The sequence below is a fragment of the Myxine glutinosa genome, chromosome 5 (assembly GCF_964187855.1).
Source record: "Myxine glutinosa chromosome 5, kmMyxGlut1.1, whole genome shotgun sequence".
Lineage (NCBI taxonomy): Eukaryota > Metazoa > Chordata > Myxini > Myxiniformes > Myxinidae > Myxine > Myxine glutinosa.
The window spans coordinates 70,505,466-70,530,033 of NC_136265.1; the positions used below are offsets into that span (position 1 = coordinate 70,505,466).

Here is a 24,568-nt window from a genome sequence, read left to right on the forward strand (position 1 = left end):
TGCACTCCTACAGTCACGTGAAAAAGTAAGTACACCCCATGTAAAGTTTTGACTTTTTCAACATATTTCAACATACAGCTATTTGATCTTCATTTCAACAATATTGATAGATAAAGGTGATATAATATAACAAATATCATGGAACATTTACATTTTGTAGTCCATTGTATAATTTAAATAAACATAAATGCAAATTTCGCATGTGGAGAAAGTAAGTACACCCTTGGCTCTAATAGGTGGTATTGCCCCCTTTGGCAGAACCAACCTCAAGGAGGCGTTTCTTATAACTGTCTACCAGTCTCCGACATCGACTGGGAGAAATTTTTGCCCACTCCTCCATGCAGAATTCTTTCAGCTGTGCGATGTTTGAGGGGTTTCTTGCATGCACAGCTCGTTTCAAATCCCCCCCACAACATCTCGATGGGATTTAGATCCGGGCTTTGACTTGGCCATTCCAGAACCCTCCATTTCTTTCTTTTCAGCCATTCCTTGGTGGATTTACAGGTATATTTAGGGTCATTGTCATGTTGCAAGGTGCACCTTCGGTTGAGCTTCAACTTTCCGACAGATGGCCTCACATTATCCTCAAGCACCCTCTGGTACAATGAAGAAATCATAGTGGATTTCTGATGGTGAGCTGCCCAGGCCCCGATGCAGCAAACCTGCCCCAAACCATAATATTTCCACCACCATGCTTTACAGTTGGTATCAGGTTCTTGTGGTCAAATGCTGTCTTTGGTTTTCGCAAACATGTCTTCTGGTACTGTGGCCAAATAGCTCTACCTTTGACTCATCTGTCCAGAGCACATTGTTCCAGAAGTGCTGGTCTTTGCCGAGGTGTTCATTGGCAAACTTTAGTCTTGCCCTGATGTTCTTTCTGGACAGCGAAGGTTTGCTCCTGGCACACCTCCCATGCAGATCAAATTTGTGCAGCCTCTTTCTAATGGTAAACTCGTGCAATTTGACATCAACAGTGGCAAGAGCTACCTGTAGGCCCCGTGATGACATTCTGGGGTTCTTAGAGACTTCTTTCAGCATCTTGCGGTCTGCTCTCGGGCTGAACTTGCTGGGGCGGCCTGGCCTGAACAAGTTGGCAGTTGTTTGGAATCTTCTCCACTTGTAGATGATCTTCCGGACAGTCGAATGATTGATTTCAAATTGTTTGGAGATCTTTTTAAATCCCTTCCCAGACTCGTAGGCATCTATAACCTTCTTTCTGAAGGCCTCAGAGAGCTCTTTTGATCTAGACATGGTGATGCCACACACTTCAACAACAAAGAGCAAACCAAACTAAATGTCTGAGGTTTAAATAAGACAGGTTCCTCCAAGATCCTCTCTAACGATGTTCTAATCATTTGCACCTGAGCTGGTGCACCCGATTCTAATTTTAGGTATTTGAAGTAGTGATAAATGTAGGGGTGTACTTACTTTTTCCACATGCGAAATTTGCATTTATGTTTATTTAAATTATACAATGGACTACAAAATGTAAATGTTTCATGATATTTGTTATATTATATCACCTTTATCTATCAATATTGTTGAAATGAAGATCAAATAGCTGTATGCTGAAATATATTGAAAAGGTCAAAACTTTACATGTGGTGTACTTACTTTTTCACTTGACTGTATATGCTGTAAACAACAGAAAGGATGATGTCTCATTCAGACTTGAGAATGAGCTGGAACCTCAATGTGACTTTCTGGGAAGGAATCTTGTGTGGCACGCACAGTTTCGCACCAAGTACACAAATCGCAAAACTGTTGACCAGAGAATTATTTTTTTTGCAAAGCAAGAAGGCAATTCATCTGAAGCAGGACTCTCCACTGAGCCAGACAGCAGTTCTCTAAAAACACGGTTTTCAATGCGACAGACCATCAAATACAAGGAAGAATGCTTAATTTGTGGAAGAGCTCGTACTACTAAGGGGGATAGATCCCTCCTTTTGATCGCCACTTATGATAGAATTCAGTCTGGAAAAAAGCAAACAAACTTGAAGATGAGGATATGCTACGCAAGATTCGTGGTCCTGATGGAAACAAGTGCACTGATATGATTGCTGACGACTTCCGGTACCACAGGGACTGCATGAACTTCTACCTGACAAGACGTGTTCATAAACAGGAAAAGAAAAGTACTAACAATTCAATATGATGCTGCACTGACCCAACTGGTATCTCGCATAGATGAGCCCCTTTTCAGAGATGGTGCCATATTCTTCGTTACAGCTTTGAGGGATGAATTCCGTAAATGCCTGGAAAACCATGGAGTTGACAATGTTAACTCATACAGATCTCAGTCTTTGGTAGCCCGCCTTAAAAGGCACTATGAAGTAGATGGCAACTGAAAGATAATGATTGTGCCACAGAAAGGATGCTCTAGCCTGGTTTGCTCTGCAGAATTGAACATTGGCTGCATGCTCACCAAGTTGAAGGAACTAAAGGAGACAGCTGAAGAGGCAGAGTTTGAAGAAGAAAGTGACGATGAGGTGACACCTGATGATACCATAGTCTCCTACAACACTGCAAAGAGAATACGGATGGAACTCCAGGACCAACGTAAGGCAGAGAAGCAGGCACTGAAAGCTGCAAGAGAAGCCAGATTATCTTCAGCCATTGGAAGTCAGCAGATGCCTGGAAGTGACTGAAGACCCGTCACTGCAGTTGGAGATATCATACTTGGAGTATGATACCGCATCGCGGACAGTGAGCTGCAACCTGTACAACCACCTGGCATGGTTAACAGATACATCCCCAGAAGTGGGTGAGGACGACCGGGTGAAAGTCAGTCCCAAGCAGCACGAACAAGTTCTCAACCTTGCCCAGGATGTCTGCCCAACAGTTGCAGGGATCAACACCAAAACACATTGGAACAGCATTGCACATCCTCAAAGAAACCAGAAGCAAGGCGACTGTGACACTCCTAAACAGATTTTTTCACGTAAGGGTAATAAAATCACCACAGATCCATTGATTTTGGTTTGATTTTCAGAATGTTTAATGTGGAATGACTATAATGTTTGGTGAAAAGAACGACACATTAGCTGGTCATAACTCAGGGCATAGTTAACTAATGAAGTAAAGATGAAAAAAAAAAGCAGGGGCACTTTTGCCTAAAAATGATTCCAATTCATTTGGAAAGGTTTTGTAAGTGTATTTCTCAACTTATCAACACGTGTTGTGTATCTGGGATGCATTTATTGACAGCCTACACAACCCACTGAGGATTTTAAGAAAGAAAATGTCTTTCACATTTTTCGGTCAAAAAATAAAGGCTGCATATACAAAACATGCATTTTAAGACCATTTTTAAAGGCATATACAAAACATGCATTTTAAGACCATTTTTTAAGGCATATACAAAAATGGGCACATGTTTTTCGCAAGGTTTCTGGCAAAGCAGACCTCATTCAGCGGACGTTAATGTCCAAATCAATAGAAAAAACAAAAAAAGTATAGCATGCCATGTCAGGTCCAACCCATTTTATTGAGCTTTTGAGCCTGTGGATCCCAGACCAAGCACTTTGGCCATGAACCTGCAATAGACATGTCCCAGGGATCGCTGTAGTAATTTAGACCCATCGCAGTACGATTGTTCTCAACTATTCAAACAGTCGTCCGCCATCACGTGTGCGACACATGGCTGATAAGATAGCCAAGAGGTACACTCACCTGGGTTCGAATCCACACCCAGCTATAAACCTTACACCAGCGCTGATGTGTCCCAGGAGTGATGCCGTGTGCAGTTTGGAACAGAAGTGCTTGTGGTAGATTGGCAGGTGACGTTACATTGAGAGAACTTCCGGCATAAACCTCTTACCCATCTAATTCAAACAAATGTATACTAGATGGCTGCAGCTAAGAATTTTAGCTCAGAGGCTCGAACTTTTATTTAGATTTAATTTATTTAATTTAAAAAAAAAACAAAAACAAAAAAACACGCAAAAGCAACCTGATGGGTTTGTGTGGAAGAGAAATTATATTGAAATATATATATATATATATATTAGGCTTAAAATGACAGGTACTACATGACCAGTTGGAAGACCCCGTGGTCCACGAGATTACATCCTTGACAGGAATGAATCAACGAATCAAAACGAATTCATTGAGCAATAATTTTATTTCCACCACTGGACAAACCAGGAAATGCAATCAATTCAATGTGAAGCTGAAAAAACATTTACAAAATGTGAAATCACGTGCGGACATTCAACACTTATTTGCTTTGTTTACCCTGAGGCTTTGTACCGGTTGAGGATTTACAAGCATCACAGGAGCGATCGGAATCGTGGTCCTGGTGCTTCGCCTCGACCTCCTGGTTTAATGGAGTTTTCTGCATAATTGAGTCAACCCCGTTTTTAAAGATTCGACAACACCGGTTAAACGGGCACGACCGCTTTCTGCAACAACCTGGATCACAGCAGAACTCTTCCTGAACACCTCTCGCCCGGTCTTGCTCGACACAGCAACGAGTCGCCGGTAAAGGTCAAAGGACGAGGAGCTTGGTACGACAACCTTCTCTTCATCAGGAGTTTCACCTTCTGCAAGACACAGGTATTAGTTTGTATACAAACACAAAAACTGAATCACGTCCACACGGCACCAACTGACCTTGCTTATCTTGTGGCAGGTATCGATCCACCTGAGAAATCAATGAATCTGCACCTGACAAAACCACCTGCCCAAACTTGGTTTTCAGTAGCGAGTCTGCACCGTCCAACACTACCTGCTTGGATCTCTCAAAACCCACTCCGACCTGGGACTTGGACCAATCCAGAAATATTTCCAAACGTTTTTGTGCAATTTGCAAATTCTTCGTTACATCATCAAGTACCTGGAAACAAGGAAATATAAACCAGTCACCGGACAATATTTATTTTTAATTACTGCATCTGGTCACAGCAGGTACGTTTGGAAAGGTAAAGTCAAAAACACAACTTGATGTTCTTATTTCTCCAGTTCCAAAGAGCCAGATGTCTCCACACTAAATTACATTCACAGGAAGATCCAGAATCACCTCCATTCTCCATACCTTGTTGGCAGGTTGATGCAAGATCGGGACCTTCTCCTCCACAAGATCCAGACCCCGGCATGCGAGCTCGTCCACAAACTTAACTGGAGGAAATAAAAAGTGGAAAACTCAAAGATCATGGATATTGATGAATCACTCAGTGGAACAGAAAAAGGGAAATTTCAAAAACGACCCAGAACAACCTCCATCCTTCTCCAGAATCGATCACAATACAAAACTTTCCATTAAAATGAAGAAAGTTCCACAAGGTTCGAGTTGAAATAAACAGAAGTTCAGACATCACATCCGATCTGCATGGAATCACTCACTCTGCGGATGAAGAATCCTGGTGATTGGTTCGATCCCACTGGAGGTGATCACAGCTACCCCCGTAACGCCCCGTTCCACCATGTTACCAAAAGAGAGAAGAACAGGCCTCGACTCCTTCCCACACTTGTAGGCCTGAACCAAGTCATCCGCAACAGAACTGAACAGCGGTAGTGAATACAATCTCTGAAATACATTCTGTGGACAAGAACAGAAAGTTACAATGAGAGGACGTCTCACATTCCGAAACTTCATGGGATTGGCTGGTTGAGGTTTTCATGACAACAGATAGATGGGGTTAGAGTGGGGGGGGAAAGGGCGGTTAAGGTTATATCCACTAACGTCAAATCACTGCTTAAATTGACATGCGTCGAACAGTTTCTTTTCCACAGCAAAGGTGACGAGGTTACCAGTTAAACAACAGTTAACCATGGACCAAACTTGTTACATCAAATTCATTCAGAGATAATCCGACTCGTTCTTTATAAACGAACAATGTCAATCACAAGTCTGACATCAAAACTTGGCATGACAGATTTTACATTAGAAAATAGTTCCACACTTTATATGTACCAGCAACGGTACCCACCCTATGGCGGGGCTTCAATTGGGAGGCCCAAATGGAAAGGCAAAATATCAGAAATTGAAGGCTTTGTTTATTTTAAACGATTCATATAAACATCCGTTGAATCACATCGCACGCAAATCAAAATCTAAACAGTACATGGCGCCCATTTTGAAAAAAGATAGAATTCTGCAAAACGGAAGCGGCCACTACACATCTTTCTCAGTCGTTCTGCACACGCTGCTGTGTTCCTTCGGAGCTGCACGTTTATATCGGAACAGTTCAAGTCGATCTACCCTCTCCTGGTACGTAGAATAAACAGTATTTGTGGAATTTCAACAAAAGCCACATCACTGTTCCATCGTGTTTGGAAAACCTGGAAAAACAATAGCCGATAGCCTATTTTACTCCCAGGGGTCCCAGGAATACCCACCCAAAATATCGTTGCGATCGGTTCAGCCGTTTTTGCGGTACCTTCGAACGGACGGACACGGTGAATTATAGTAAGATTAAGTGAGAAATGAGAAAACAAACTTCAAACTCACCCCCGTCCGTCCGTTTCCCTCCAGACAAACACTCGCACCATCCCACCCCACTCCAAACTTCCACATTCCCACCCATACGTCCATCCACACTAATAACTCATTCACCTGGAACTCGGCCCGACATGTTCACCTGAAGAACCAAAGAACTCACCTTGGTACCGACGCTCTGAATCTGGACGGCCATTTCGTTCAAAACAAGAAACGATTCACGGGGAGAGAACCGAGCGAGATCAAGACAAGAGCACTGAATCAATCTGAGCACTACCAGGTAATTTTTATGGCCGAGGCCTTTTTTATTCTAAAAAAAGGTAAAAAAACACGCTCAAAATACAATCAATAAACCCATCACCATCACCACCACACAAGAACCCAGAAAAATCAAAAACCAAGAAATCAAAAGCCAGGAAACAAGATATCAAACAAAAAATAGGAACTCAAAGAGAAAAAGCAAACCAAAATATCAAGAAAACGCAAGAAAACAAGGTTCAAAGACCAAAATGAAAATCAAATCAAATTCAATAAACCATAAATCATAAAAACCAAAGTCCGTCATCCCTATCCCAAACCCCCAAAAACCCCTCTCCCACCCCAGGCAGCAGACACCTAACTCTAACTAACCAAAGGGGAGGGAGAAAGGAAAGAAGACCCTATCCCGCCTCCCACCCCCCCCGAAAACAACCAAAGAAGGGACACCTTAAAACAATAAGGGTCAAGGGGCCTTTTTTCCTTTGCATACCGAAATCAACAACCGGCTGCTAACCGCAGCCGGGAACATGCAGCCACAAACACGTTGAGGGCTCGACCCACCGCTGGAAATAATAATGAAAGAAAATAAAAATCAAACCAAGGCAAAATCAAGATAAAACAAAAGGAAACCCAACTGCCCCCACCCTCCCCAGGCCGCGCCCGGGAGGGCCCACCCGGAAGATGCCCCACAAGGAAGGCCCCGGCTCCCTGAGCTGCCCACGAGGCGTGAGTGTCCCAATGAGAATCACCGCCCGACAGGGCCCGCAAGCACACCTGCCGGAGCACCCCCAACCTTTCCAAGCCCGGGCGGCAAGCTCGGTCAGGGACTACGGCTGCACATGACTGTCGCCCGCACATTTGGAAGTAACCTCCCGCGGGACCCCCCCCCCCCCTTCACCACGGAAAAGCCCGGCCGTATTCTCCGCTCCAGGGAGGGCTTTACGACACACCTGACGCATCGTTGCGGCCAGCACCCCGCCCCGTCGCCCGCAGGCTGTCGCCAAGCCTGTACCTTTGGAGGCAGGATTGGGCCATGCCCCATATCTGCCCAGGATCCAACCATACCCTGGTATAGAAACCTCTGGTTCTCGCTCGCCACAAGACGGTCTTGATTATACAGACCGTTCTCCAGGCCTGCCTCCATTTGCGGACAGGCACTGGTTGTGGTAGGAGCCCGCTAAACGCAAAGACGTCCCGTCTGACCATCACCAGCCAAGGCACATAGCATTCGAGGAGGCCAGCCGCAAGCGACCAGACCCCCTCGGCGACAGGGCAGTCCCAAAGGACATGCCTGACGGTTTCGTCCCCTGTGCATCGGGGTCGGGGACACTGGACCGACACGTTCAGGCCCCTCTGGAACTGAAACACCCAGACCGGAAGACACTCATGGGCGGCTTGCCACGCGACGTCCTTCTGGTCGTTGGCGAGACAGCAAGCCGAAACGTTCTCCCAAACCTTTCTCGCCGTACGTTCTGCGAGAGGCCTTCCGCGAAGGATACGCACCTCCCGCAGCACCTCCCTTGGGCGCAAGTGATCCAGGACCCGCGACAGCTGCCAACCGATGGGCCGACAGGTCAACAGGCCCTGCTCCCGGGCGAACCCCTCAAACATCCGGAAATGCCCCGGACACGACCCGGAAAAAGGCCGAGACAGCGGGAGGGACCGCCCTTCCAACCGCGCGACGGACGGCCCCAGAAAGAAAAACAGAAAGTCCCGCGCCAGCCGGCGACCCGGGTCCTCAGACACGAATAACTCCATGAGAGTACACGCAAACGCTGACATACATACAAACACCGGGCAGGGGACACCCTTCCCACCCAAGGACGGGCTCATCTTCACGACCCTCCTACTCCTGCGCTCTGCTCGGGTACCCCAGAAGAAAGTGAAAATTATTCCTTCTAGAGCCCGTCCCACCGCAGGAGGAGGTGGGGAGATTCTCGCCAAATACAACAACTTACCGATCAAAACATTCTTGATAACTAAATTTCGCCCCTCCATGGTTAGGCGACGAGACCGCCAAGAAGCGACCTCCAATTCCAATCCCCCAATGACCGTTCGCCAGTTCTCAGCGGCCACGCCGCCTGGGTCAAAGCAGACCCCGAGGATCTTTAATCGATCTCTCCGCTCCGTGTATGGGCAAGGGGGGCCGGAGCCCGTCCTGTGCCGACCAAAGTGCATGACCTCACTCTTCTGAGGATTGATTTTAGAAGAGGAGGCCAACCCAAAACGCTCGCAGAGACCCACCAGTCTGCACATGGCGACTGCATCGGTGACGAACACCGACACGTCGTCCATGTACAGACTCACCTTTAGGCGCTCCCCATGGGTTCCGGGAATCCACAACCCAGGGAAGGATGGGTCCGCTCGCAGTGCACAAGCAAACGGTTCAATACAAAGGACAAAAAGGACTGGTGACATTGGGCAGCCCTGCCTGACCCCAGAAGCGACTGGGAAGGCTCCCGAGAGGTGTCCGTTGACCAGAACACGGGCTTCAACGTCCCTATACATCAGGTCCACCCAATGCATCAAATTTGGCCCAAAGCCAAAACGGCCATCATGTATTCATGTGACACTCTGTCGAAAGCCTTCTCCTGGTCCAAACTGACTATGCTCAGTGGGAGGCCTCTCTCCTCCGCTAGCTGGATCGCCTCTCGAACCAGGCCCAGGCTGTCGGACACTCTGCGTCCCGGAACAGCACAAGTCTGGTCCGGGTGCACGAGGTCCACCATGACACCGTGCACCCTCTTAGACAGCACCTTTGTTAGTATTTTGTAGTCGACATTCAACAAAGTGATCGGGCGCCAGTTGGACAGATCCTCCCGATCACCCTTCTTGTGCACGAGGTTTACGACGCCCCGGCGCATCGAATCTGGAAGCCTCGCAGAGGTGGCTAGCTCCCTCACTACCTGTAGATAGTCCTCGCCAAGGACGTGCCAAAGGCGGCGATAAAACTCCACGGGCAGGCCGTCGTCACCCGGGGTTTTATTCGCGGCCAAATCCCTAACAGCGGAGGTCAATTCCTCCAGGCTCACCGGCTCCTCCAATCGCTCCCGCTGTTCGGGGCTCAAAAGATTCCTCAGATGGCCGAGAACGTCGGCCATCTGGATTTGGTCAACCGGTCGTTTTTCAAAAAGCCTGGAGTAATAGTCCTCCACTGCTTCGGTAATTTGGTCCGGATCCGAAACACGGCCTCCCCCCACATTAACCTGGGCCAAACCGCCCCTCCGCCTGGCACATCGTTGAAAGAAGAATCTGGTACACCTTTCGTTGCACTCCAATGCCTGCACCTTGCTCCGGAAGATGACGGCCCTCACCCTGGCTTCGAGGAGGCTAAAAATCCTCCCCTTCACCCGGCGGATTTTCTCTGACACGTCCCTCCCTTCGCAAAGTTTCTTATGCAGGCGCTGGAGGTACGCCTGCATGCGCTTCAAACGCTCTCGTTTCCCCGCGGCCCTCATTCGCCCGGCCGTTCGGAAAAACCCTATGGTCCTACGTTTCACCTCCTCCCACCAGGCTGCCGAGGTAGGGAAGAGGCACCTGACCGTTTCCCACTCCCTATACTTCCGAACGTAGGCACGCACTAAACTGTCATCCTGCAAAAGGTGACAGTTAAGCTTCCAGAGTCCAAAACACCGGGGACGCACCCCATTTAATTCAATACCCAGAGACAAACGACAGTGATCTGAAAATGCCACCGCGTGAAGTACCAGGTCCGGGTCGCCAAAATTTGGTGTCAAAAGAATGTAATCAATCCTAGCCCGACTGGTACCAGCCGCATCGGTCCGGGTGACCTCATTCCTTTCCGCACCCGTGTCCCTCAACCTAAAATCCTGAACAAGCCCTTTAAGGGCCCGCGCCGATGACTCCAGGGGCAACCTGTCCAAACTTATATTAAAATCTCCCCCGACGATCACGGGGCCTGAGGTGGAGAGGAGGGGCCCCAACTGGCGCAGGAGCTCCACTCTTTCTCCCACCGTCGTTGGAGCGTACACATTGACCAAGGTCAGTGGGGTCGAGGAAACCACCACCCTGAGCACGGCCAATCGCCCCGGGATAATTTCTTCAAAACTAAGGACCTCGACATTCGGGCTCTTAATAAGGAACCCTACTCCTGCCGCCCTGTTAGTGTAGCTGCCGGACCAATACGACTCTCCGTACCGCCAATTTGCACGGAGGTATCCATACTCACCGTGCGGAATATGGCATTCCTGCAACAGGCAGACATCCCATTCAAAATTGCGCAGTTCTTCAAAAATAGCGATCCTCCGGACCGTGGTACGGACTCCCCGTACATTTAAACTCGTTAGTTTAAAGCTCATAGGTGTTAGTGTATTAATCACCAACCCTAGTGCAAACCACGAAAGGGGAGTCATAGGACTTATGAAGCTCCTCCCTCCTTGCCAAGACGCGACGAGCTACCATTCTTCCTCCCCCTGCGGTTCTTCCCGCAGCCGGGAGCCACGAGGGTGCCCGGGAGCCAGTCCCCATCTATGCAGACATTCTCCCCGGGTAGCAGGGAGAGGTCCTCCTGCTCGGGGGTCAAATAAATTACCCCCCCTCGCCCGCCACCCGGGGAAGAAAGCCACCAGTCCTCCGCGAGCAAACCCTCCTCGAGGCCCATGGCCACAGCAGCCCCCGGAGGAGGGGTAAGGTCAACGGGTGGGGAACGACTCACGGGGGAACGGGAACGTGAGCGTTCCGGGGAAGACGGCATTCGGGCGCTCCCCCGGAGACCTGCTGCGGCCAACCCCGACTGCGCCCCACCCCTACCACGAGCAGGCGATCCCCCAGGCCTGGATGGGTCGCTTGATGCACGGGGGGCTCTGCGCCCCACAGGGGTTTTCTTCTTTGACGTTCTTGTGTTCTTTCCCTGTGGGGCTTTGCCCAGAGGAGCTTTTCCTTTGTCCTGGCCCCTCCTCCGACGCTTCTTCTCGGTCCATTGTCCAGCGTCACTTTGCTCATAGCCGGAGGAGGAGCCATCACTTCCAGCCTCCGGCAGCGGGGTTTCTGGCACCGAGGATGTTTCTTCTGACCCCGCCACCGGAGCCACCATTTCTCGTGCATCCTCCCCTCCCACCGCAGTGGGCCCGACACCCGGCGAAGCCACATCCAGTTCCTGATCTAACCCTCCCTCCTCCATGTTCTCCTTTCCCTCCACCTCCCTCCCTTTACTTTCTACGGGGCGGGGGGCTGACACACACACAAACACATTAGTCCCCCCCCCCCCGACCCCAGATGCAATACCCTCCCCTGTCCCTTGGGCAAACCCCTCCCCCACCCCTTGGGCAACCCCCTCCCCAGCCCCTTGGACAACCCCCTCCCCAGCCCCTTGGACAACCCCCTCCCCAGCCCCTTGGACAACCCCCTCCCCAGCCCCTTGGACAACCCCCTCCCCAGCCCCTTGGACAACCCCCTCCCCAGCCCCTTGGACAACCCCCCCCCCCAGCCCCTTGGACAACCCCCTCCCCCTCCCCAGCCCCTTGGACAACCCCCTCCCCAGCCCCTTGGGCAACCCCCTCCCCCACCCCTTGGGCAACCCCTTCCCCCACCCCTTGGGCAACCCCTTCCCCCATCCCTTGGGCAACCCCCTCCCCAGCCCCTTGGGCAACCCCCTCCCCAGCCCCTGGGGCAAACCCCTCCCCCACCCCTTGGGCAAACCCCTCCCCCACCCCTTGGGCAACCCCCTCCCCCACCCCTTGGGCAACACCCCCCCCCAGTCCCTGGAGGCACACCGTCCCCTTTTCCTGTCCCTGGGGGCACACCGTCCCCTTTTCCTGTCCCTGGGGGCACACCGTCCCCTGTCCCTTGGGCAACACCCCCACTCCCGCCCGCAGCAGCACGCATCTTGCTCGCGTAACTCTGCGGGCAGGAGCGGAAAGTGTGCCCCGGCGCACCACAGAGGTTGCACCGCACCGCTTGGGTGCAGCGCTCCCTCAAATGTCCCAACTCGCCACACTGGGTGCAGATACTCGCTGTACACCCAGTAATCAAGTGGCCAAGTTGACCGCATCGGCGGCACAATTTCGGCTGTCCCGCGTAAAAGACTTGGCCTCGGTCCATCCCAACCATTATTCCATTAGGGATATGGGTGGCCGTGCCGTCCTGCCTCGTCCGCAGCTTTACCCGGAACTGCCGAGAACCGGTCCGGTCCAAATACCGAGGCTGTTCCGGACGAGCCGTACTGGGCCTCGGATGTCCGCGTATCGACTGAGCCAAACCTTGACATCATAGTCACTCACGCCTTCGTTGTACAGGTGGACGGTCACGACTCTCTCCTGTGTTTCTGAGAGAGCCTCGACCACCCAGTCTGCCAGTTTCCCAGCAGACCGAGCGGTAGCCCACCGGCGCCAGAACTCGGCAAGTCCCTGCCCTGTTTGGAAGGACACGTCGAAGCCACGGGCGAGGGAGATCAGGCAGAAAAAGTCAACAGCCTTGAACCCCAGCACACCCAACAATATATCTATACCAAATCTATCTCCGGCCGGCACACTGCAAGCCACATTAACCAACCGAAACCGGACACAATTATGGCGCCTGCTCGCCATGCCGGGGTTCTCGGAGGGGCGGAGGACAACACTCGGGGTGGGGGGGGGGTGAGGGAGGGACGGGAGACGAAGGGGGGCACAAGACTCCCCCCTGTCTGGTGGGCAACGCCCCCCAAACAGGAGGAAGATGGGGGAAAGCAGGGAGGGAAAAGACGAACGAAAATGCAGGACAAACAAGCAATCATCAAAGCAATAATCAAAGCAATAAGTAAATAATAAGAAATGCAAACACAGTAAAATACAGGAAACGAAAACACCGGCAGAGAAACAAAACTCGTTCACTCGTGACGGCGCCTCGCATCCGGAACCAGGCACAGACCAGGGAATGACGAAACGAATAAATTTCTCACCTTTTTATACAATAAACAGGAACACCTGCTCCTCTGACGTCACACCGGTACACGACTCCAATTATAATTTTGTAATTATAACGGACGAGACCGAATGCATTAACCCCATTTTCGGACGAAGTCCAACGGGGCAAATAAAATACTTTAAATGGAAATCGATCCGCCATCGCCAAAAATGGCAGGGACAAGATTGTTAAAAAATGGACCCAGGTTGCTCCTGTTTAAAATCATTGGAGAGGCGGGGGATGGTGTGTCTGATCTTCCGGTCATTGTTGGTCATCGGAACCAGAAGCATCATAGACTTGCAAGGCGGGCCGAAACTTTTTAAAAGCGAGCGGGACATCCGTATAGTTTTATGGATCTCCCATAGGCTTCTTATTGTTATTTTTAGGTTTTCTTTTCAACACAGGTATGTTCAGGTGCGTGGCGTGTTGAGTATTGCGGCTCTGAAACACCATAAAATGGAAAATGAAGAAGAAGAAGAACTAAAAATTTAGCTATTACCTTTGGTCGCGGAAAAAAAGTTGATTTTTTTTCTAACATTTTTGTTCATGGTGGATTAGTTTCCATTCTTTGTCATGGAGACGTGACGTCATCGAGTGTAAAAAAAAAATGACGTGTCTTCATTCCGATATTCATATTGACCAAACACCAAAACATTCTTCGATTCAGAATTTAGATGCCACATGACAGAATTTTTTAGAAAATATTAAATAGGAATTGTCGTCAAAAATTTCATGTATATAAAAACTTTATCACAAAATTATATATAAAATAAATCGTTAATACAAAATCATATAGGGAGGAAAACTTTATAACAAAATTATATATAGATTAAAACTTTATGACAAAATTATATATAGATTAAAACTTTAACCCAAAATTATATGTAGATGAAACTTTAATACAAAAATTATATATAGATTAAAACTTGAACACAAAATTATATACAGATTAAAACTTTAATACAAAATTATATATAGATGAAAACTTTATGACAAAATTATATATAGATTAAAACTTTAATACAAAATTATATATAGATGAAAACTTTAAATATAATTATATATAGATTAAAACTTTAATACAAAATTATATATAGATTAAAACTTGAACCAAAAATTATATAAAGATTAAAACTTTAATACAAAATTATATATAGATTAAAACTTTAACCCAAAATTATATGTAGATGAAAACTTTTATACAAAAATTATATATAGATTAAAACTTGAACACAAAATTATATATAGATTAAAACTTTATGACAAAATTATATATAGATTAAAACTTTAACCCAAAATTATATGTAGATGAAAACTTTAATACAAAAATTATATATAGATTAAAACTTGAACACAAAATTATATACAGATTAAAACTTTAATACAAAATTATATATAGATGAAAACTAAATAAAATTATACATAGATTTAAACTTTAATACAAAATTATATATAGATGAAAACTTTAAATAAAATTATATATAGATTAAAACTTTAATACAAAATTATATATAGATTAAAACTTGAACAGAAAATTATATATAAAATAAATCGTTAATACAAAATCATATAGGGATGAAAACTTTAATACAAAATTATATATAGATTAAAACTTTATGACAAAATTGTATATAGATTAAAACTTTAACCCAAAATTATATGTCGATGAAAACTTTAATGCAAAATTATATATAGATTAAAACTTGAACACAAAATTATATATAGATTAAAACTTTAATACAAAATTATATATAGATGAAAACTTTAAATAAAATTATATATACATTAAAACTTTAATACAAAATTATATACAGATGAAAACTTTAAATAAAATTATATATAGATTAAAACTTTAATACAAAATTATATAGAGATGAAAACTTTAAATAAAATTATATATAGATTAAAACTTTCATACAAAATTATATATAGATTAAAACTTGAACACAAAATTATATATAGATTAAAACTTTAATACAAAATTAGATATAGATGAAAACTTTAAATAAATTATATGTAGATTAAAACTTTATTACAAAATTATATATAGATTAAAACCTGAACACAAAATTATATATAGATGAAAACTTTAATACAAAATTATATATAGATGAAAACTTTAAATAAAATTATATATAGATTAAAACTTTAATACAAAATTATATATGGATTAAAACTTTAACACAAAATTATATGTGCATTAAAACTTTAATACAAAATTATATATAGATGAAAACTTTAATACAAAATTATATATCGATTAAAACTTTAAATAAAAGTACATGTAGATTAAAACTTTAACACAAAATTATATATCGATTAAAACTTTAATACAAAATTATATATAGATTAAAACTTTCATATAAAATTATACATAGATTAAAACTTTACTACAACATTATATATAGATTAAAACTTTAATACAAAATTATATACAGATGAAAACTTTAAATAAAATTATATATAGATTAAAACTTTAATACAAAATTATATATAGATGAAAACTTTAAATAAAATTATATATAGATTAAAACTTTAATACAAAATTATATATAGATTAAAACTTGAACACAAAATTATATATATATTAAAACTTTAATACAAAATTAGATATAGATGAAAACTTTAAATAAAATTATATGTAGATTAAAACTTTAATACAAAATTATATATACTGTACATTAAAACTTGAACACAAAATTATATATAGATTAAAACTTTAATACAAAATTATATATAGATTAAAACTTTAATACAAAATTATATGTACATTAAAACTTTAATACAAAATTATATATAGATGAAAACTTTAACACAAAATTATATATAAATGAAAACTTTAAATAAAATTATATGTAGATGAAAACTTTAACACAAAATTATATATAGATTAAAACTTTAATACAAAATTATATTTAGATTAAAACTTTCATATAAAATTATACATAGATTAAAACTTTACTACAACATTATATATAGATTAAAACTTTAATACAAAATTATATACAGATGAAAACTTTAAATAAAATTATATATAGATTAAAACTTTAATACAAAATTATATATAGATTAAAACTTGAACCAAAAATTATATAAAGATTAAAACTTTAATACAAAATTATATATAGATGAAAACGTTAAGAAAAAAAAAATTTTTTTTTTTTTTTTTTTTGTATACAGAGTTGAGGCTCGTGAAAGAGCTAACATTTATCAAACAAACAAATCAAACAAACAAGCAAACAAAGTATATAAAAAGGGGAGCGGTCGACAAGATGGGGAGAGAAGGGGAGGAAGCACACAAACACAACATTTGAGAGCAGGGACATCGGGAGATGTTTTTGGAGGGAGAGGGCCTGGGGGGAGGCAGGATAGGTATAAAACGCAAGGACACCAAGGACTTCCAGGAAAGAAGTCAAAAGTCACCTCAAAAAAGTGGATTTTGGGTGAAATTAGTGGGGGTAGAAAAGATCAAGGTTTTGGATTGGGGAAGATAAGTGATGGTGGTGAACAGCCGTTTTAAAGACCTGAAGGGAGGAGTGGGATTGAAGAGAGTGAGGGAGTTTGTTCCAGAGGCGGGAGAAAAGAGGAGTGAAGGTGAGCAGAGAGTCTGGATTTTGGCAGTTTAACCATAAAAGGGTTGCAGGCAGATCTTGTGCGACCTGCAGGAATATTTGGGGGACAGAGCCCAGAGAGAGCTGGGGGAGCAAGGCCAGAGAGGAGTCGGTAGAAGACGGAAAGACCACCAACCTGCCTGCGGTGAGTGAGTGAAAGGCCCTCGGAGATAGCATCATCGCGGGAGATTCCAATGATTCTGAACGCTTTGGTTTCAACAGCGTGAAGACGAGCTAGGTGTGAGGCAGGAGCACCAGCCCAGAGGGGAGAGCAGTACTCCATTGAGCTGCGGATGAAAGCCTTGTATGTGGTGAGGAGCAAACAAAGAAATAAATTAAAGAAATAAAATTATATGTAGATTAAAACTGTAATACAAAATTATATATAGATTAAAACTTTAATCCAAAACTATATAAAGATTAAATCTTCAATACAAAATTATATATAGATTAAAACTTTAATACAAAATTATATATAGATTAAAACTTTAATACAAAATTATATGTAGTTTGAAACTTTAATGAAAAATTATATGTTGTTTTAAACTTTAATACAAAATTCTATATCGATTAAAACTTCAACACAAAATTATATATAGTTTGAAACTTTAATGCAAAATTATATAAAGCTGAAAACTTTAATACAAAATGATATATAGATTAAAACTTCAATACAAATTTCTTTAAACATTAAAACTTTTATACAAAATTATATGTAGATTGAAACTTCAATACAAATTTATTTAAACATTAAAACTTTCATACAAAATTATATATAGATTGAAACTTCAATACAAATGTATTTAAACATTAAAACTTTCATACAAAATTATACAATGCCTGGTGTTGGCTTAGTGGTTAGGGTGCCGGCTTGGGATCCTAGTATCCTGGGTTCGAATCCTGGTCGATTGCTGAATTAACGCCAGGGGGGTTGACTCAGCCTGTTCATCCTTCCGAGGTCGGCAAATTGAGTACCAGCTTGCTGGGATGAATGATCCCAGTGTGTACCCTGGTTTAGAATAGGCACACTGTATCCCTGCGCATCGTAAGAGGTGACTAAGGGTTGGAATCAGGAAGGGCATCTGGCCATAAAAACATTGCCTCAAACAGGGAACCATGATTGTCATGGGGTCTGCAAGGCTAACCTCTGCTCTAGCGGGGAAAATGGCCTTAAAAACGATCATTCATTCATTCATTCATACACAGATTGAAATTTCAATAGAAATATATTTAAACATTAAAACGTTCATACAAAATTATATATAGATTAAAACTTTCATATAAAATTTTATATGTAGATCCACCGTGCAATGTGACTCACCTCTAACACCAAGACAGGGCCTGCAGAAATTTGGGGTGCATTGGGATGAGGGCCTGCAGAAATTTGGGGTGCATTGGGATGGCCCCACAGGTAACATTGAGTCCTGTGGCAGCCACCAGGGGATACGGTCTGTAGACTGGGGTTGTATAAATGTTTATTGGAATTGTTGAATTTTTGTGGTTAAGGTAGGTTTGCGTGTTGTTGTTTTTTCTTCCTGCCCCAGGAGTTAGGAACGAGGATCCGAATGATTGTACATATTTGCATGGTTGCTTAAGGGGATAGAACAGTAAGGAGAATAGGTAAGTAGTTCGGCTCACTTCCCACAGCCCTCCTGATTTATTACATAGGTTAATTAAGTGTGAGTCGGTAAGTGGTAAGACTGTAATGGCGGCGCCTGCAATGAACCTTGCGGGGCTACAGTTCCAGGGGGGGGGGGGGGGGGAGAGGCTGTATTATGTCTGTGGGGTAGGCAGTGATATGTAGAGTCAGTTAGATTTGTATAGGTTGGTGCTCTGGATGTCGGGTAAGAACCATCACCATGTAATAAGTTTTGTTTAGCCGAATGTCAGAGTAAGGTGTATCTTCGTCCCCATTACGGGGAATGGCGCATGTTAACTAGTATAGGGATTATGTTAATTCCCCTATTCGTCAAATCTCAGTAATTTATACTTTATCTATTTTGGCACTGCACCATAGACACTGGTGAGGAAATGCCCATGAATTAAACAATAAGTAACAACAAAACCAACCGGAAGCCAGTTCTGAGCACGGTCATTTGGACCACCATCGACATCGCCTGGCAGGCACACATCACTCAGGCAGGCCGAAGGCCATGCCCAGAAGGACAGTGATTGGGTGGGAGTTGGCCAACAGGAAGGCCGGGGTAAGAAGGCACTCGTCGATTGGTGAAAGAAGGGCGAGCAAGAAACGGCGCGCTGATTGATGGAGAGCTGAGCATGCCGCGGTGGCCTGCGGGCTGATTGGTGGAGAAGCGCTGATAACGTCACGACCCGGCGATAAATGAACCCAAGGACCGACATCTTGGGAGTACAGCCTTGGTTTCGGACTTTGGTGGAAGGTGGCTGTGCACGGGCATTCCTCTCCTCATTGGGTTTCATTGCGGTGGCCGTGTTCCGAGATCTTGCAGTGTTGGTCTGGACGAGGCTGAAGGGCTGGGTTTTACTGACACATTTGGGAAGCAAGCTGCGCGCCTGCTGCTTGCGATGGCCAGTGAGGCCCGATTCACGCCAATAGAGCGGCTTGGTGAAAGAGGCAGAGCGCCAAGAACAACGAGCCATGGTTTCCATGCCGAATTCATGAGGACGGGCTCGGCTGGGGAGTAGGCTGCACGCCTGCTCATTCGCCTTGCACGGGAAGCCTTCATCGAGGTCTAGCAAACACGGGTGCGTCGAGGCCTTCTTCCCGCCAAGGCAGAAGCCGCGTCCGGACTGCGCGCTCGGGGCCTGACGATTGCTGATGACGCACCGAGCAAGTTCAGCTAAGTGCCACGATAACCCAAACATTTCTATTTTAAAGTTATCTTTCCCTTTTGTCTGTGATTTGTGTCTGGTGTGGGGCCGACCGGAATAGGAATTTAGTTTGACCGTTGCGTTTTCTTGTTATCGGTATTTTTAATTTAATAAATCCTGTTGATATTTTCTGTACACCTTTATATCCGATTTCGTTTGAGTTATCTTCTTTGCAGGCTTTGGGACCGCCGGAGGGACCACAGGTAACCTCTTCAGCTTCATCTTCTTCTTTCTTACTCCCGCGCGTATATCATAAAATCCGCATTTGATCGTTGCCTCCGAGTTAAAGCTTGCTATTGGCCATCCGTGACTCTCCTGGTGTTAACTGGGAGGGAATCACACGACAATATTAAGGTTTTAATCTGTATATAATTTTGTGTTAAAGTTTTCATCTGTATATAATTTTGTTTTAAAGTTTTCATCTATATATAATTTTATATTAAAGTTTTAATGTCCATTATATTGTTGCGGATATGATAACTGTATATATTTTTTGATTGTGTGAATTGTTATTATTGTTTATTCTGCGCCCCCTGCCTCCGGAGCTGTGTAAAGGTGAAAGGGCATCCCATAATTAGTCCACAAGCATACACGTCAGCCAAATAATAGAATATCCCTGTTTGATAGTTATCTCTTAGTCTGTGTTTTAGGGTAAGGCTGTGTCTCCCATTAATTGAAGTACTCCATTGCACCAGTGAAGGAGAATAGATCCCCTTTCATTCCCATCCCCAAAATCTCCATTTCCTTTCGTCATTGCCAAGCCTCGATTGCCAATATTACATCCCCTCCAAAACCACCATTGAACATGTGCTCGAGTCGGGGAAGAAAGGCGTGCCCGCCCGTCGTCATCAAGGGCGGAGCCAGAGGGTCGCGCGACCAACCAGGGCCGAGGTGAGGACCCCGATGGGCGTGTCAGGATGGCCGGCGGCTTAATCGCTGGAGGCGCTATAAAAGGCGCGCACGCAAGAAGCAAGTGAGTTGGTCGTGAGTGGGTCGTCAGTGGTGGTCAGTGGTTGAGTTGGTCGGGAGTTGGTCGTCAGTGGTCGTCAGTGGTTGAGTTGGTCGTGAGTGGGTCGTCAGTGGTGGTCAGTGGTTGAGTTGGTCGTGAGTGGGTCGTCAGTGGTGGTCAGTGGTTGCGTTGAGTGGTCAGTGGATGCGTTGGTTGCGTTGAGTTGTCGGTGGTGAGGAGACACCAGGGCCAAGAGAGAGAAGGTTCAAGGTCAATTACCAGCAGTTGCGCCAGAGACGGCAGACGCGCCCTGAGGTGAGCCAGAGAAGCAGCTTTGGCTCCACAAGCAGCGTTGACTCCACCAGGCAGCTTCAACCCGTTACCCCGCGGGGACCCGATAGCGGTGGCATCGGTGGCCGTCGAGGTCCAGCCGACGTCCCGTGCGGGATCAAGCCCGAACCATCTGCCCCAGCTGAACCTTCCCATTCCTCCTTCCAGCATTCATTCCTGCCATTCCATCCTTCTTGTGTACGTGAGTTTGTTTTGTTTGTTCTGTCCCTGGGTTAATTAAGTCTGTATAAGCTAGTATTTGCACTGTGTCACCTGCGTCTTATGTGTTGTAAATAAACGTGACTGCTTTCTTTTTGCTTGTGTGTACAATAAATCCAATTACTCTTCTGTCCGTCTTCTCGTTTTATTCCTTTTCCTCTTTTCCTTCTCTTTCGGTCGCTTTAGAGGTTTCCCGATTGAATATCTGTGGTGCGATCTGGTCAACGTCGGGTGGAATCGGGCCAATTGGGGATCCTGTAACGGTCGCGGTTGGACCATCCGCTCGGCCCATCATAACATCTAAACCGCGATCCGTAACAATTGGTTGTCAGGAGTTGGGATTCGGACCTGGGACTAAATTCATTTAGCCCAAATTTTGGAACACCAATTGTACTATTAGAGTAACAATTGGTGTCGAGGAGTGAGATACGGACCCGAAGCACGCTTAATGCGCTCAAAATTACAAGCTGCCGAAATTTGTTTTGTTTTATAAAACCCGAATTTTGGAGATCGCGCCATGGACAATCAAGGCGATCGGATGTCGGTGGGGGAGATAGACGGGTTAAGGGTAACCCAGGGCCTCGGGGAAATGTATGTGGATGAAAGAGAGGAGGAGAACATTGGCAATGTGGTTGAGGGGCTATCAGGCGCACAAAATGGCGTCCTCGCGCACGTGGGTGTAGCGGCACCAAATTTTGCCGCGCCCGCGACCGTAGCAGCGCCACCGGTGGATTTGAACCTTTTTATGATGCAAATGAAGGCCCTTATGGAAAAGAATAGTGAGCAATTGGGAGACCAAATTAGAGGTTTGAAAAGCAGTATGGGACAAATGGGAAACCAAATGGGGGTAATGGGGAACCGGATGGATGCTCAGGGTGAGCAATTGTGGGTAATGAGGGACGAAGCGAGGGGTACCGGTGAGGGGTTAGACAACGGGATAAAAGAGGTGAAAAATGGGTTAATGGGGTTAGAAAATAGGATGGAGGACAAATTGCGGGAAATAGGGGAACAATCTGCCAGGGAAATCGAACGAATGGGGAACCAGATAGAGGAGGTGCAAATCGGGTTCGAAAGTAAACTGGATGCTCAGAGGGATGAATTGGGACAGATGAGGGTGGCATCTACAAAAGAGATGGAGCAGATGAAAGAGGAGATACGACGAGGTGTAGGTGAGGAGGTTTCGGGGCTACGCGAGGAGGTAAAGCGAGGTGAGAAGCGTATGGAGAAAGAGGTGAGGAATAATACGGCTAGGTTACAGGGGGGAATAGAGGGTCCGACGAAGGGAGTAGAACAGCTGACAGTCGGACAAAGGGAACTAGCGGACCAAGTGGAAAAGAACACTGCAATCATCGGGGGTTTAAAAGCGACACAAAAGGACATTAAAAACGAATTAATAGCAACACAAAAGGAATGTCAGATGGTACATGAGGGGTTGACGAAGAAGTTGGAGGAGGTGACAGAAGTAATGGAGACGAAGGACCGAGAGGTGAGGACGCACATAGAAACGGTTAAGGTGGCGTTAGAGGAAGAGATAGAGGGGGCGCACCGGGAGATGAAGGAGGTAAAGGAAAAATTAGAGGAGGTGGAAGAGGGGGTGAGTGAAATTAAGAAGAGACGGAGGGAAACTAAGAGGGAGATAAAGGAGGAAGTCATGGAATATGTACAAGGTCTGTGTTCAAATCATGATGAGGTGCTCACTAACCAAATAAAAAGTTTGCAGGTGGCAGAGGAGGTGCGACGACGAGGTACGGAGGTGAGTGGCAATGTATATGATGTGAGGGGAGATTCAGTCGGCTTGGGGATTGGTTTGGATCCGGGTGTTCGTGAGAGGCCGTTGGTGCAGTGTGTGACAGGTCAGGTGTGCGAAAAAAGAGGTGTGCGAGAATGTCCGACCATGGGGTGTGTGAGGAAAAAGTGCGCGCCGACCAGTGAGTGTGCTGTCGAGAGTGAGTCGGTCGTAGCGCGTGTGCGAGGGGGTACATGGAAGCGCGGTGTGGTGAGTGTTACAGAAGAAGTAACAAGAGAGTGTACACCTGTGGTGAGTGTTACAGAGGAAGTAACGAGAGAGTGTACACCTGTGGTGAGTGTTACAGAGGATGTAACGAGAAAGTGTACGCCTGTGGTGAGTGTTACAGAGGGTGTAACGGGAGAGTGTGCGCAAGAGTGTGCGCGAGAAAGGTGTGTAACGGACGGGTGCATGAGGAAAGAGTGTGCTGTCGAGAGTAAGGGTGAGTGCGCTGTCAAGAATGGAGGTGAAAGTAGTGAGAGTGACACGGAGCGTGAGTTGGTTGTGACAGGTGAGCGAGGATGTACACCTGGAATGGAAGGATGCACACCTGGAATGGTAGAGCATGTGTGGGAATGCACACTTGAGTTGGTCGTGAGGCACGTGGTTGGGTGTGCGAGTGAAAGCACACCTGTGATGGTCACAGAGGAGGTGACCGAGGAAGGGGCGCGAAGAGGTGTGTTGGTGAGATGTGCGAGCGACGAATGTGTGCCAAGGTGTTCGGTGGTCAGGTGTGTGACCAAGTCTGTCAGCGGAATGAGTGTACCTGGGTGTGTAAGAGAGGGTGCAATGACCAAGAGCAGGGAGACGGCTGGATGTGTGAGCAAGGAACGGGCTGCGGGGTGTAAGCATGCAGGTGAGGCATCGACGGTAACTGGGTTAGAGGTTAGAACGACTTATAGCCGAATCGGGCCCTCGGTGCGCGTCGGGCAGCTTCGCGTGCCGCGAGGACCAGCGGGGATCCGAACCACGGCGGTTTCGAAAGAACCGCCGTACGCGATCCACGCCGGGCCGCGCTTTGAACGGCCGCGTCCGTGCTCCATTTAGCGGAGCGGGCAGCCCGATAGGAAGGGTCGTCATGGCGACCACCTTTTGTTGAGACGTGCCGGCAGGTCGAGATCGGGACATTGGATGGCTCCACGCCGAGGTGGTGCGTGGGATCTCGGCACGGGTAAGCCCCCGCCCCTGCACCGAGTGCCGGACGCATCCAGCCGCCGGCACCAAAG

At 45.7% G+C, this 24,568-nt stretch overlaps 1 protein-coding gene across 1 annotated transcript; it reads right to left on the reverse strand.

The window, feature by feature from the left end:
• Positions 1–4,124: 4,124 nt before the first annotated feature.
• On the reverse strand, positions 4,125–6,718 carry LOC144892029 (perilipin-1-like). Its single transcript, XM_078777180.1, has 5 exons — positions 6,603–6,718; positions 5,344–5,539; positions 5,036–5,118; positions 4,615–4,837; positions 4,125–4,544 (listed from the first exon to the last, which is right to left on the reverse strand). The coding sequence occupies exons 1-5, from the start codon at positions 6,633–6,635 to the stop codon at positions 4,324–4,326; spliced, it is 756 nt and encodes a 251-aa protein (XP_078633306.1). The 5' UTR covers positions 6,636–6,718; the 3' UTR covers positions 4,125–4,323.
• Positions 6,719–24,568: the final 17,850 nt, after the last annotated feature.